The sequence below is a fragment of the Dryobates pubescens genome, chromosome 29, assembly GCF_014839835.1.
Source record: "Dryobates pubescens isolate bDryPub1 chromosome 29, bDryPub1.pri, whole genome shotgun sequence".
Lineage (NCBI taxonomy): Eukaryota > Metazoa > Chordata > Aves > Piciformes > Picidae > Dryobates > Dryobates pubescens.
In genome coordinates, this window is record NC_071640.1 from 12,232,194 (window position 1) to 12,247,327 (window position 15,134).

Consider the following 15,134-nt stretch of genomic DNA (forward strand, 5'->3'; position numbering starts at 1 on the left):
CTCCACGGGCCACATCTCCCGGCATGCCCCGCTCCACGGGCCACATCTCCCGGCGTCCCCTGCGCTCCAGTCCCTCACTGGATGCTGCCCTTCCCGGCGTGCCCCGGAAGTGGTCGTGAGGCGGCGGAGCTTCTGTGCGCTGCTTAGCGGCCTATTCCCTCCCGCTTCATCTCGTCTCGTCTCCGCTCCCGGTGCGCCGCCGTCATGGCAGCTGTGCGGCCCCCGGCTGCCCGCGGCGCCGCCCGCCCCGCCGTGCGGGCCCCGGCTCCCGCGGAGGTGCGTGTCTGGGGATGGGAGGCGGCTCTGGGCCCTTTCCTGCAGGACAGGCCGCAGGCGTTTGCTTCCGGGCGTGTGGGGTTTGCCGTGGCGGAGAGACCCTGGTGCGGGGAGGCAGTGGTGTCGCCGGAGCCGTTCAGAGCGCCGTGACCGGAGCGCTTCCGCGTTCTCCCGCTTTTTTACAGAATCTTTCCATTTTTCTGGGAAAACTCTGGTGCTGCTGCTCTCCTGGGTGGAAGGAGCTGTTCGCCTCCCGCCTCCCTTTGCGTCCGGCTAGGACCGCGGGAGCGGGCGGGCAGCACCACTCGTGTCCCGGCTGGGGCGCAGGAAAGAAATCAAACCCCCAGAGCCTTACAGAAAGAGGCCTGAGAAGACAACAGAGACTGCTTTAGTGTTGGCCTTTGCACTTGGGCCATGGCCTTGTTGCCCCAAATTAACATCTCACATACAATTTCAGGGTCTCACGAGGTAGGAAGGAGCTCTTTTAGCACAGCAGCACTTCCTGGCACAGCCAGGCACTTTGTTGTCTCCTTTTTAACCAAAACACATTGCAAATGTTGACTTTGCCTTCCAGGCCACCAAGAGCAAGCCTGCTGAAGAGAGTGATGCTCCTCCAGCCAAGAGAGCTCCCATCTTCTATGGCAGCCTGGAGGAGAAGGAGAGGGAGAGGCTGGCAAAAGGAGAATCAGGACTGCTGGGAAAGGAAGGGATGAAGGCAGCCATCGAGGCTGGCAACATCAACATAAGCAGTGGTGAGAATGCTTAACCACCTTCTCCTTTCCCTCTTGCTCTGGCATGTGACACTTTCCAAAGCTTTTGATCAATTTTGAGTGTAGTTTAAGGCAAAAAAAAAGCCCAAAACAGGGTGAGGATGTTGCTGGGATGCTTGCTTCCTTGGTTGGATCTCCCCTGTTTGTTTAGCCTGGAGAAGAGGAGGCTCAGGGGAGACCTTCTTGCTGTCTACAACTCCCTGCAGGGAGGTTGTAGCCAGGGGGGGGTTGGTCTCTTCACAGTCTCACAGTACAACTAAGGTTAGAAGAGACCCCAAGGATCATCAAGTCCAACCTGTTCCAACAGACCTCACAACTAGACCATAGCACCAAGTGCCACGTCCAATCTCCCCTTGAACACCTCCAGGGCTGGGGACTCCACCACCTCCCTGGGCAGCACATCCCAATGACGAATGACTCGCTCAGTGAAGAACTTTCTCCTCACCTCGAGTCTAAACCTCCCCTGGCACAGCTTGAGACTGTGTCCCCTTGTTCTGGTGCTGGTTGCCTGAGAGAAGAGACCAACCCCCTCCTGTCTACACCCACCTTTCAGGTAGTTGTAGAGGGCAATGAGGTCACCTCTGATCCTTCTCTTCTCCAGGCTAAACAACCCCAGCTCCCTCAGCCTCTCCTCACAGGGCTGTGCTCAAGGCCTCTCCCCAGCCTTGTTGCCCTTCTCTGGACACCTTCAAGTGTCTTGATGTCCTTCTTAAACTGAGGGGCCCAGAACTGGACACAGTTCTCTTCTCCCAGGTACCCAGCAGCAGAACAAGAGGACACAGTCTCAAGCTGTTCCAGGGGAGGGTTAGGCTGGAGGTGAGGAGAAAGTTCTTCCCAGCAAGAGAGCTTGGCCATTGGAATGTGCTGCCCAGGGAGGTGGTGGAGTCCCCATCCCTGGAGGTGTTCAGGAGGGGATTGGATGTGGCACTTGGAGCCATGGTCTAGTCAGGAGGTCTGCGGTGCCAGCTTGGACTCGGTGATCTCTGAGGTCTCTTCCACCCTTGGTGGTACTGTGAGACTGTGAAGAGTCCAAGCCCCTCCTGGCCACCCCCTCCCTGGAGGTGTCCTGACGCCGCTGGCTGCCTTCCCGCAGGGGAGGTGTTCGACCTGGAGGACCACCTGAGCGAGCGGCAGGCGGAGGTGCTGGCGGAGTTCGAGCGGCGGAAGCGCGCGCGGCAGATCAACGTCTCCACCGACGACGCCGAGGTCAAGGCCTGCCTGCGGGCGCTGGGCGAGCCCATCACGCTCTTCGGAGAGGGCCCTGCCGAGCGCAGGGAGAGGTGCTGTGCCCCCCGCCCCCTGCGGCTCTGCCGCCGCCCCCGGCCCGGCCCCCGGCCCTGCTCCCGCCCGCTCGGGGTCTGTGGTGCCTTGGAAGGCCGCTTGGCAGCCCGGCTCGGCCCCCGGCCCGGCCCCCCGGCCCCGCCCGCTCGGGGTCTGTGGTGCCTTGGAAGGCCGCTTGGCAGCCCCGCCCCCCGGCCCCGCCCCCCGGCCCGGCCCCCCGGCCCCAGCCCCGCCCGCTCGGGATCTGTGGTGCCTTGGAAGGCCGCTTGGCAGCCCGGCCCCGCCCCCCGGCGCCCCGGCCCCGCCCCCCGGCGCCCCGGCCCCGCCCCCCGGCGCCCCGGCCCCGCCCCCCGGCCCCGCCCGCTCGGGGTCTGTGGTGCCTTGGAAGGCCGCTTGGCAGCCCGGCTCGGCCCCCGGCCCCCCGGCCCGGCCCCCCGGCCCCAGCCCCGCCCGCTCGGGGTCTTTGGTGCCTTGGAAGGCCGCTTGGCAGCCCGGCTCGGCCCCCGGCCCCCCGGCCCCACCCCCCAGCCCCGCCCCCTCGGGGGTCTGGTGCCTTGGAAGGCCGCTTGGCCGCCCGGCTCGGCCCCAGTCGGCTGCAGCTCTGTTTCCAAGCACAGCTGCTCTCCAGGCAGATGGCATGCAGGGGATGTGTGCAAAGGAGACAGTGGAGAAGAGAAGCCTCCCAGGAGAGCTGCTTCCTGCCTGGCTCCTGCCTGCTGGGCTCCTCCTTTTTGGGGCTTTCAGAGTGGTTTGGGTTGCAAGGGACCTGTAAAAGTCAAATCTGCTCAACCCCCTGGCTCCCTGCAGGGCTCCCAGATGCTGGCAGCCTGCTCTGCCTCCTGCCCAGGAGGGGGCAGAGCTTCTTCAATAAGCTGCTTCCTGCCTGTCCCCTGCCTGCTGGGCTCCTCCTTTTGGGGGCTTTGTCTTCCCTCACCTTTGGTGAGATGCCATGGAAAGGGGTAGGAATCACTGCTGTAAGTCAGGGAGCTGCTGGCAGGGCTGGCAGAAACCAACCTGGAGCTCTGGGTCCAGTTCTGGAGCCTCTTACAGTAAAGATCTGGAGGTGCTAGAAGGTGCCCAGAGAAGGGCCAGCTGCTCTGCTCTGGAGACAGACTGAGAGAGTTGGGGTTGTGCAGGCTGGAGAAGAGAAGGCTCCCAGGAGGACCTAATTGTGGCCTTCCAGGATCTGAAGGGAGCCACAGGAAAGCTGTGGAGGGACTTCTGAGGGTGTCAGAGAGTTAGGACTGGGGGAAGGATGGAGCAAAACTAGAAGTGGGGAGATTCAGATTGGATGTCAGGAAGAAGTTCTTCTCCAGGAGGGTGGTGAGAGCCTGGCACAGGTTGCCCAGGGAGGTGGTGGCAGCCTCATCCCTGGAGGTTTTGAGGGCCAGGCTGGATGAGGCCTTGAGCAGCCTGGGCTGGGGGGAGGTGTCCCTGCCCATGGCAGGGGGCTTGGAACTGGATGGTCTTTAAGATCCCTTCCAACCCAAACCATTCTATGGATCTATTAATTGCTGTGCAACACTCATTAAAGGTTGGCCCAGATGCCCTTTAAATGTTGCCTTCAACCCCAAATATTTTATGCTTCTACACTGGCACAGGCTGCCCAGGGAGGCTGTGGCTGCCCCCTCCCTGGAGGTGTTGAAAGCCAGGCTGGATGAGGCCTTGAGCAGCCTGGGCTGGTTGGAGGTGTCCTTGCCCACAGCTGGGGGGTTGGAATTGGGGGATCTTTAAGATCCCTTCCAACCCAAGCCATTCTGTGAATCTGAGCTCCCTGACTCCATCTCCCTGTGGCTCTTTGCAGACTCAGGAACATCCTCTCTGTGGTTGGCACAGATGCCCTGAAGAAGACCAGGAAGGACGATGACAGGTCCAAGAAATCCAAGGAAGAGGTAATGGGCTCTGCTCCTGCAGCAGGCAGGGCTGAGAGCCTTTGGGGTGCTGCACTGACAGCTTCTGCTGTGCCCAGGACTCCGGGGTTTGGCCAGGCATGGTTGGTCAGTCATCTGGCCAAACATTCCCATGTCATCCTCTCCTGCTCCTTGTTGCCCTACTGATTGACAGCAGCTGAACATGAGCCAGCAGTGTGCCCAGGGGGCCAAGAAGGCCAAGGGCATCCTGGCCTGCATCAGGAACGGTGTGGCCAGCAGGAGCAGGGAAGTCCTTGTGCCCTGTGCTCAGCACTGCTGAGGCCACACCTTGAGTCCTGTGTCCAGTTCTGGGCTCCTCAGGTCAGGAAAGAGGTTGAGCTGCTGGAAGGTGTCCGGAGAAGGGCAACAAAGCTGGGGAGGGGTCTGGAGCACAGCCCTGGGAGGAGAGGCTGAGGGAGCTGGGGTTGCTTAGCCTGGGGAAGAGGAGGCTCAGGGGAGACCTTCTTGCTCTCTGCAACTCCCTGCAGGGAGGTTGTAGCCAGGTGGGGGTTGGTCTCTTCTCCCAGGCAGCCAGCCCCAGAACAAGAGGACACAGTCTCAGGCTGTGCCAGGGGAGGTTTAGGCTGGAGGTGAGGAAGAAGTTCTTCATAGGTGCTGCCCAGGGAGGTGGTGGAGTCCCCATCCCTGGAGGTGTTTAGGAAGAGCCTGGCTGAGGTCCTTGGTGCCATGGTTGAGTTGATCAGATGGTGCTGGGTGATTGCTTGGACTTGATGACCTCTGTGGGTTTTTCCCAACCTCACTGATTCTATGACTCTGTGAAGTAAGGACACTTTCTGCAGCCCTGGTTTGTCTTTGTGCTGGGTGATGTGTGGGGAAGGAAGGAGCTGGCTGCTGTGCAGTGAAGATGAGTTGGTGTTAATTGGAGAGTTCTGGAGTGAAGCAGCAGCACAGCAGGATCTGATCTGTAGGGCTGAGGGTTTGACTTGTACCTTAAGCCCCTTTTGGACAGCTTAGAGTGAGGCAGAGTGCCCTTAAAAAGAGGCCTCAGCACAGGGAGATTTCAGAGCAGGTGCTGTGGGGGGCACCTAGAGGGGGTACTAAGAGGGGCTCCCCCAAGGTACCTGCTTGGAGGTGCAGAGTCACTGCAGCCTTTTCATCAGCTCTGATCAGAGGCTTGGCAGAGCTGCCCTGGCAGGAAGGGCTGAGAGCTGGGCTTGCTCAGCCTGGAGAAGGCTTAGGGGAGACCTTATAACCATGGAGCAGGACAGAAAGGGTGGCTGCCAGCAGGATGGAGACTCCCTCTTCACAAGCAGTCCCAGGGAGAAGCCAAGGGGAGATGGGGACAAGCTCCTGCTGGGGAGAGTCCCAGTGGGCTCCAGAAGGAAATGGTTCCCTGTGGGAACAGTTGGAGGTTGGAATCATCTCCCAAGGGCAGCAGTGGAGTCCTCTCCACTGGGCAGGTTAAGGCTCAGCTTGCCAGGGTGCTGGGCCAGCTCCTTTCAGCTCTGCTGTGAGCTGCAGAGGTTGGAGCAGGTGGTCCCTGGGGTCCCCTCCAGGCCTGACTCTGATGTTTCTCTTCCAGTATCAGCAGACCTGGTACCACGAAGGGCCACGCAGCCTGAAAACAGCAAGGCTGTGGCTTGCCAACTACTCCCTCCCCAGGTGAGGGCAATGGGGCAGGGCAGGAGGGAGCTGCAGCCTGGTGTATCAGCCCAGCTGCTGAGGCTGCTGTGGGCAGTGCAGGAGCCCTGAGGCCAGAGGAAGGGGGAGCAGGCTGCTGGGTGTGCCTGAGCCAGTCCAGGGAGCGTGGAGCTGGAGCTCTCAGTGAGTGACTCCAGCACCGGCCCAGCGTGGGGGCAGAAGGGGCAGGGGCTGTTTGCAGCAGCAGGGCAGCACTGCCCAGGGCTTTGTTCCTCCACCTGTCTCCTCCCAGGGCAGTGAAGAGGTTGGAGGAGGCCAGGCTCTTCAAGGAGATCCCAGAGGCAACCAGGACATCCCAGAGGCAGGAGCTGCACAAATCCCTGCGGGTAGGTTGGGCAGCTGCTGCCCTTTGGACAGCACTTGGCTGAGCCTCCAGAGAGCCCAGAAAGAGCTCAGCTGCCTGCAGCTGCTGTCCAGGTGCAGTGTTCTGCACTGTCACCTGCTGGGAGGCTGCTTGCCCTCTGTGCTTGGGGGGTGCATCAGGCACACTCAGAGTGGAGGGAGTTGGAAGGGACCTGAAAATTCATCCAGTTCCAGCCCCCTGCCATGGGCAGGGACACCTCCCACCAGCCCAGCTGGCTCAAGGCTTCATCTAACCTGGCCCTGGACACCTCCAGGCAGGAGGCAGCCACAGCCTCCCTGGGCAGCCTGTGCCAGAGTCTCCCCACCCTCACAGGGAAGAATTTCTTCCTAATGTTTACTCTTAACACCATCTTCCAGCTCAAAGCCATTGCCCCTCATCCTGTCCCCTCAGGCCCTTCTGAACAGTCCCTCCCCAGCTCTCCTGGATCCTTTCAGGCACTGGAAGGCTGCTCTGAGGTCTCCCTGGAGCTTTCTCTTCTCCAGGCTGAGCAACCCCAGCTGGCAGCCTGTGCCCATAGCAGAGGCACCCCAGCCCTCTGATTTTTGTGGCCTCCTCTGGACCCACTCCAAGAGTTCCATGTTCCAACTCTTTGCAGGTGTCCAGAGAGATGTCCTTTAGTTGTCCTTACACAGCAAAGGGATGAAGACAAATCCCTCCATGGCCTTGTGAAGCTGAGGGATTTGTAAGGGGCTGGCTGGCCCTTAAAGGTCCCTTCCAACCCAGAGCATTCTGTGACTCAATTTATCCCTGGCCCTGTCAGGGTTTAGCTGGCTGGGAAAGGACTGCTCAGGCTGCTCCCTTTCCTCTTCCTGTGTGATGGTCACTAGTGCAGGACACCAGGGGCACTGACAACCATTGCAGGACCTGTTCCAGCTGGCTCTGAGATGCCCTTTGGGAGCACACTGAGCCCAGTCCCAGCTTACCCAAGCAGGGAGGCTCCAGCTGGGGTTGTGCTGCCTCTAATCCTGTTTACACCCAGAGGCTTTAGCTGCCAGGGGATTTATTCTGCCCTAAGCTCCTCTCCCTGCCTGCCCCAGTCTGTCTGCTTGCATGAGGTGCAGAGAGAGGCCACAGTTCAGCTCTCTCTCAAAGCTGTGGTGTTGAGGGGCTGTGGGCTTCCTGCTGACCAGTGCTGGGGGTGAGCTCACCTCAGGCTCCCTCCTGCTCGGAGCTGCAGTGGCTCCCAGGCAGCTTCTCCCTTGGAAAGTGGTTTTCCAGAGGCCTCTGTATCTCCCTCCATGCCTTTGCCTGCTCCTGCTCAGTCTGTGAGCAGGGCTTTCCCTGTCATCTGCTCTTGACTCCTTTCTTCTCTCCTCTGCCTTGGGTTGCAGTCCCTGAACAACTTCTGCAGTCAGATCGGGGACGACCGCCCGCTCTCCTACTGCCACTTCAGCCCCAGCTCCAAGCTGCTGGCCACAGCCTGCTGGTAGGTCCTCATCTGCAGCCCTTGCTGCAGGGGCTGGGAGAGCACAGCAGGGGGGAAAGGGAAGGATGTTGCTGGAGCCCTCTGCATCCTCACAGTGCAGAAATGATTCTTCTTGGTTTGAGCTCTCTTCACTTCCTGTGGGGAGACTGCCCACATCTGCCCTGCACTGGGCAGGCCACACCTTCAGTCCTGGGCTCAGGTTTGGGCCCCTCACTGCAAGAAAGACATTGAGGGGCTGGAGCAGGTCCAGAGAAGGGCAACCAAGCTGGGGAAGGGTCTGGAGAGCAGGGCTGGGGAGGAGCAGCTAAGAAAAGTGGAGGTGTTTAGTTTGGAGAAGGGGAGGCTGAGGGCAGGCCTCATTGCTCTCTACAGCTCCCTGCAAGGAGGCTGGAGCCAGGTGGGGGTTTGGTCTCCTCTCCCTTGTGACAAGTGACAGGACAAGAGGACATGTCCTCCAGTTGCACCAAGGGAGGTTTAGGTTGGGTATTGGAAGAAAGTTCTTCACTCCAAGGGTTCTCAACCAGGCTCCCAGGGAGGAGGCTGAATCCCCATCCCTGGAGGTGTTTCAGAGAGGCAGAGCTGTGGTGCTGAGAGCTGTGGGTTAGCCCCAGCCTTGGCAGAGTCAGAGGATGGTTGGAGAGGATGAGCTCAAAGGTCTTTTCCACCCAGAGCCATTCTGTGATTCCTTCTGGAGCTCAGCAGAGATTTCAGTCCCAGTCCCTCAGCTCCTGTGGCTGCTTGCCTGTAGTGTTTTGCTGGTTTAGCTCCTGCAGAATGCCCTGGGTGGTTCTGCAGCCCTGTTTGGCCTGTCCTTTGCTCCTGCCCACACTGACCTCTGCTCCTTCTCTTCCACAGGAGTGGGCTGTGCAAGCTCTGGTCCGTGCCTGACTGCAACCTGGTTCACACCTTACGAGGTAGAGAGTGGCTCCAGATGAGGCTCTGCTTAGTTCTGTTCTCTGGGTTGAGTTCCTCTCTCTGATGACTTGGTGACCCCAACACAGGGTCCTCTGGGCAGGTTTTGCTCTGAGGAGAGCAGCACTCAGGGCTGCAGAGCATGGGCATGTGTCAGGTCACCCAGGGGAGGGCCTGAGAGCTGGGACCTCAGTCTGCTCTTCCTCTTCCTGCTCTTTTGCCTCGTCTCAAAAACTGCTTGGAGCTTTTCTTGAGCCCAATGGCAGCATCTTGGGCCAGGACATTTCCCCAGCAGTGATGTTCCTGCAGCACTGACCATGAATGAACATGGACTGACCACAGATGTGGGGAGCAGCCTCTTGATTGCTGTCTTGAATTTCCACTACATTTGGAGGGTTCCAAAGCCTGGTGGTTGATGCTCTCCAGTGGTGGCTGGAGATGCAACACTCCCTCTCTGCTGGGAGGACAGATGTGCTGTGAGGACAGGCTGAGGGAGCTGGGGCTGTGCAGCCTGGAGAAAAGGAGGCTCCAGGCAGACCTCAGAGCAGCCTTCCAGGACCTGAAGGGCTCCAGGAGAGCTGGGGAGGGACTTTGGACAAGGGCTGGGAGTGCCAGGCTGAGGAACAATGGCTCTGAGCTGGGAGAGGGGAGACTGAGAGTGGAGAGGAGGACCATAAGCAACTGGGGAGGAAAAGGGATGTTGGGAATGGCTCCAGCAAGCCCTGCAGCTCTGCCTAGTGGGGTCTGAAATGAGAGCAGAGCAGATTGAGATTGGGTGTGAGGAACAGGCTGCACCAGGAGGCTGCTGGAGCACTGCAACAGGCTGCCCAGGGAGGTGGTTGAAGCCTCATCCCTGGAGATACTCAAAGTGAGCAACCTGATCTAGTGGAGGCTGTCCCTGCTGACTGCAGGGGTTGGGCTGGGTGAGCTTTGGAGCTCCCTCCCAACCCAAACCATTCTGTGTGACTCTGTCTGGGAGGTGAGCTGGGAGGCAGCTTCACCCTGCATGAGGAGGAGCACAGAGTGAATGTCCTCACTGGTACCTGCCTGATGCTTAGAAAGGAAGTGCAGCCTGGCTGAGGAGCTGGCCCAGGCTTAGCTTAGCAAGGAAGTGCAGCCTGGCTGAGGAGCTGGCCCAGGCTTAGCTTAGCAAGGAAGTGCAGCCTGGCTGAGGGACTGGCCCAGGCTTAGCAGGGAAGTGCAGCCTGGCTGAGGGGCTGGCCCAGGCTTAGCTTAGCAAGGAAGTGCAGCCTGGCTGAGGAGCTGGCCCAGGCTTAGCTTAGCAAGGAAGTGCAGCCTAACTGAGGGACTGGCCCAGGCTTAGCAGGGAAGTGCAGCCTGGCTGAGGAGCTGGCCCAGGCTTAGCTTAGCAGGGAAGTGCAGCCTGGCTGAGGAGCTGGCCCAGGCTTAGCTTAGCAGGGAAGTGCAGCCTGGCTGAGGGGCTGGCCCAGGCTTAGCTTAGCAAGGAAGTGCAGCCTGGCTGAGGGGCTGGCCCAGGCTTAGCTTAGCAAGGAAGTGCAGCCTGGCTGAGGAGCTGGCCCAGGCTTAGCTTAGCAGGGAAGTGCAGCCTGGCTGAGGAGCTGGCCCAGGCTTAGCTTAGCAAGGAAGTACAGCCTGGCTGAGGGGCTGGCCCAGGCTTAGCTTAGCAAGGAAGTGCAGCCTGGCTGAGGGGCTGGCCCAGGCTTAGCTAAGCAAGGAAGTGCAGCCTGGCTGAGGAGCTGGCCCAGGCTTAGCTTAGCAAGGAAGTGCAGCGTGGCTGAGGAGCTGGCCCAGGCTTAGCTTAGCAGGGAAGTGCAGCCTGGCTGAGGGGCTGGCCCAGGCTTAGCTTAGCAAGGAAGTGCAGCCTAGCTGAGGAGCTGGCCCAGGCTTAGCTTAGCAAGGAAGTGCAGCGTGGCTGAGGAGCTGGCCCAGGCTTAGCTTAGCAGGGAAGTGCAGCCTGGCTGAGGGACTGGCCCAGGCTTAGCTTAGCAAGGAGGTGCAGCCTGGCTGAGGAGCTGGCCCAGGCCACGTGGCAGACACTGAAATCTCCTTTCCCTTTCTCCTAAGGACACAGCACCAACGTGGGAGCCATAGTTTTCCATCCCAAAGCCACTGTCTCCCTGGACAAGAAGGATGTCAACCTGGCCTCGTGTGCAGCTGATGGGTCTGTCAAGCTCTGGAGCCTTGAGAGGTCAGGACAAACCCAGGGGCAGCTGCAGGCTCTTGGGCTGGGGTTTCTTTTGTGTCACTAACCCTTGGGCATTCTCCTGCAAACACAACCTTGTCCTGTCTGCCAGAGCAACTCCTGGCCTCAGAGTGTGCCACCTGCTTCAGCAGGAAGAGATCCTCCTGCTCAGGGGAGAGAGGGGGAGGGGAGATGGTCTGAAGAGAATCGGGTCAGGGCTGCTGCTGGGCTTTGAACTGCTCTGGGTGATGGGAGGAGGAGGTGGAGAGGATTGCATCCCAACCTCTCATTTAGGAGAAGATGTTCTCCCTTGCATGCTAAGAAATGAGCTGCTGAGGTACTGGGAAGCACCAGCACTTGGAGATGACCCAAGCAAGAGCATCACTCTGCACAGCAGCTTTTGGCCTGCCCAGCAGAGAAGGAGCTGAGGTGGTGGGCAGCAGCCAGGGCGCGCTCAGGTGGCCAAGAAGGTCACCAGCAGCCCAGCCTGGGTCAGCAGTGGTGTGGCCAGCAGGAGCAGGGGATTGTGCCTCTGCTCTGGGTACTGGTGAGGCCAGACCTCAAATCCTGGGTTGAGTTCTGGGGCCCTCGCTCCAGGAAGGACATTGAGAGGCTGGAGAAGGGCACCAGAGCTGGGGAAGGGGCTGGAGAAGAGGGCTGGGGGGCAGCAGCTGAGGGGGATGGGGAGGTTCAGCCTGGAGAAGAGGAGGCTGAGGGAGCCCTCCTTGCTCTCCACAGCTCCCTGCAAGGAGGTTGGCCAGGCCTGGCTGGAGCCAGCCAGCTCTGAGCAGGGTTTGCTCTCTTCTGTTCCTGTTCCGCAGCGACGAGCCGGTGGCAGACATCGAGGGCCACAGCATGCGGGTGGCGCGCGTGATGTGGCACCCCTCCGGCAGGTTCCTGGGCACCACCTGGTACGGAGCTGTGCTGCCTGCCTCGGGCACGGCCCTGCCCTGCCCCCTGGGCACCACAGCTTGCCAGCACGGGGGCCCCTGGGCCAGGGGTGGCGAGGGCTGGGCTGTGGCACTGTGAACGAGTGCGGGGTGGGCCGTGAAGGTGCTCAGGGGCCGGAGCACCTCCCCGTGAGGGCAGGGTGATGGAGTTGGGGTTGTTCAGCCTGGGGAGGAGAAGGCTCCAGGGAGACCTCCTGGTGGCCTTTCAGTGCTTACAGAGACCAGAGAGCTGGGGAGGGCCATTGCCAGGGGGTGCAGTGATGGGGTGAGGGCTTCAAATAGGGAAGGGGGGCTTAGATTGGATCACAGGAAGAAATTCTTCGCTGTGAGGGTGGTGAGAGCCTGGCCCAGGCTGCCCAGAGAGATGGGGGCTGCCCCATCCATGGAACCATTGCAGGTCAGGTTGTCTGGGAGCCTGAGCAGCCTGCTCTAGTTGCAGCTGTCCCTGCTGCCTGCAGGCCTGGATGACCTTGGAAGGTCCTTCCCAACCTACTCTGTGTCCTTGGGGCTCCTGTCTCTGCCCCTCAGGTGAGACCCTCTTGGTGTCCAGCTGGAGACAGAAGGCCCCCAGGGGTAGGGGAGTGTGCTGTTGCTGCCCCTGGAGGGGCAGTGAGTGGGGCAGGTGCTTCTGTTTCCACAGCTATGACCACTCCTGGCGCCTGTGGGACCTGGAAGCCCAGGAGGAGATCCTGCACCAGGAGGGGCACAGCAAGGGGGTCTACGACATCGCCTTCCACACCGACGGCTCGCTGGCGGGCACCGGGTGAGGGCAGCTCCTGCCAGGGCCTGGCTGTGCCAGGGGCATGGCTCCACGCTGGGAGCAGCTGCACTGAGAGCAGACATTGACAAACTCTTCCCCATGAGGGTGGGGAGACACTGGAACAGGTTGCCCGGGGAGGTGCACTCCTCTCAGCCTGCAGGGCTGTGGTGGATGGCTCCAGGCAGACCTCAGAGCAGCCTCCCAGGACCTGAAGGGCTCCAGGAGTGCTGGGGAGGGACTGTGGACAAGGGCTGGGAGTGCCAGGCTGAGGAACAATGGCTTTGAGCTGGGAGAGGAGAGACTGAGAGTGGAGAGGAGGAAGAAATTGTTGAGAGTGAGGCTGGGGAGACTCTGGCACAGGCTGCCCAGGGAGGCTGTGGCTGCCCCCTCCCTGGAGGTGTTGAAGGCCAGGCTGGATGAGGCCTTGAGCAAGCTGGGCTGGGGGGAGGGGTCCCTGCCCATGGCAGGGGGCTGGCACTGAGTGACCTTTAAGGTCCCTTCCAACCTAAAGCATTCTATGAAGCTGTGATCCCTTGGTGGAGGAGATGGCAGAGGATTGCTTCTCCTGCATGGCTTCTGCCCTCATGAAGCACTAGCAGGGGGTTGGAGCTGGGTGAGCTTTAAGGTCCCTTCCAACCCACCCCCTCCCCTGCTCTGTGCCTGCTGGTGAGGCTGAGTGAGTGCTGGCAGCTGCTGGGCTCCCCGGGGGTGACCCTCAGGCTCTCTGCCCAGGGGCCTGGATGCCTTCGGCCGCGTGTGGGACCTGCGCACCGGGCGCTGCATCATGTTTCTGGAGGGCCACCTGAAGGAGATCTATGGCATCAACTTCTCCCCCAACGGGTAAGGAGAGGGCTGGCAGGGCAGGGCTGGCAGCTGGCAGGGCAGGGCTGGCAGCTGGCAGTGCAGAGCTGGGCAGCCTGAGCCTCCTCCTCCTCCCTCGGGCAGGTACCACGTGGCGACGGGCAGCGGGGACAACACCTGCAAGGTGTGGGACCTGCGCCAGAGGAAGTGCATCTACACCATCCCTGCCCACCAGAACCTGGTCACCGGCGTCAAGTTCGAGCGTGAGTGTCCCCTGCCGGCTGCTGCCGGCCCCCGCCCCTCCCGGCCGGCGGCCGCAGCCCCTGGGCGCCCCCGCCGCGGGCCCAGCGAGCCTGCGCGGCCAGGCGGCCTCGGGCCGGGCTCGGGTTTCAAGCCTCCCTCCCCCCTGTCCCCTGCTGTGCCGCAGCCAATCACGGCAACTTCCTGCTGACCGGCGCCTACGACAACACGGCCAAGATCTGGACCCACCCCGGCTGGTCGCCGCTGAAGACGCTGGCGGGGCACGAGGGGAAGGTGATGGGCCTGGACATCTCCCTGGACGGGCAGCTGATCGCCACCTGCTCCTACGACAGGACCTTCAAGCTCTGGACGGCAGAGTAGCCCTGCTGCGGGGCTGCAGCCCCTGGGGCTGCCCACCACGGCCTGCTTTAGGGGTAGCAAAGGACCCACTTGTGGGGACAGGGGTCGGGGCAGCCACGGGCACTTGGGTGGAGGTGGTTTGGGAGCCCCTGGGCTTGGCTGGGCTCCCAGCTTGGGTGATGCTTTGCCACCAGTTAGGATGTGCCAGTCTGGAGAGGATCCATCTGCTCCCACCCTCCCTCCCAAGCCAGGCTCCCAGATCTCCCCCAGGCTGTTTGAAACATCTGTGGGGAGCCAGACAGCACCTCTGGCAGTGCCCTCCTTACCTTCCCTTTGCCAGCAGCCTTGGCCAGGAGGCTGTGGCTTCAGCCTTGGCTGGCATTTCAAGAGAGCAAAGAGCTGGTGGAGGTAGAGGAGCAGAGGAGCCTGCTTCCCCCTCTCTGGCCATGGAGCTCTGCACCCCCTGTGTTCTCCCAGCAGCTGGTCAGTGCCAGGGCAGTGGTTCTGCAGGTGCCACCCAGCTCCTCCAGCAGTCCCAGCCCCTTGGAGGTTGGGATCCCCTGGTTCTGTTCTGGCTCTGCCTCAGCAGAGGTGACACCAAGGTGGCCATTCCAGCCTGGGGTTGGCTTCTGGGCACCACTGGAGGGAGATTTTGTGTTCATTCTTTAAAGTGAGGTTTTGCAGATGTGTGAAATCAAATCCTGGCCTGACTCTGCCTCTGAGGAGTGGGGAACTTGCAGCTCCAGCACACCAGGGGAAGGGTGGGAAGGGACCTCTGGAGATCACCCAGGGCACCCCCCCTGCCACAGCAGGGTCACCCAGGGCAGCTCACCCAGGAACACAGCCAGCTGGGGCTTGAAAGTCTCCAGGGAAGGAGACTCCACAACCCCTCTGGGCAGCCTGCTTCAGGCCTCCAGCAGCCTCACACCAAAGAAGTTTCCTCCTGCTGAGGTGGAACTTCTGGGTTCCAGTTTGTGTCCATTGCCTCTTGTCCTATCAGAGGACACCACTGAAAGGGAGCTGGCCCCTTCCTGACACCCACCCCTCAGATGCAGACATTGAGCAGATTCCCTCTGTCTTCTCACCACTCCTATGGTGAGAGCCTTCAGGAGGCCAGAGAAGACCACCCCCCCTGCCCCCTGCCAGCCCAGAGCAGCTGCCTCTGCTCCCTGGGAGTGGGCACAGCTCTCTTCCTGTGCAGGCAGCAGGGCTGGGGAGGGTGGTTTAAGAAAGCCAACCCCAAAGCCACTCAGCTGAG

The 15,134-nt window shown here is 61.0% G+C and overlaps 1 protein-coding gene across 1 annotated transcript; it reads left to right on the forward strand.

The window, feature by feature from the left end:
- The first annotated feature begins 172 nt into the window (after positions 1–172).
- Positions 173–13,957, forward strand: PRPF4 (pre-mRNA processing factor 4). Its single transcript, XM_054174561.1, has 14 exons — positions 173–276; positions 851–1,028; positions 2,140–2,326; positions 4,132–4,219; positions 5,781–5,860; positions 6,132–6,225; positions 7,595–7,689; positions 8,545–8,603; positions 10,648–10,771; positions 11,587–11,676; positions 12,356–12,478; positions 13,208–13,315; positions 13,421–13,539; positions 13,704–13,957. Exons 1-14 carry the CDS (start codon positions 205–207, stop codon positions 13,895–13,897), a joined length of 1,611 nt encoding a protein of 536 aa, XP_054030536.1. The 5' UTR covers positions 173–204; the 3' UTR covers positions 13,898–13,957.
- Positions 13,958–15,134: the final 1,177 nt, after the last annotated feature.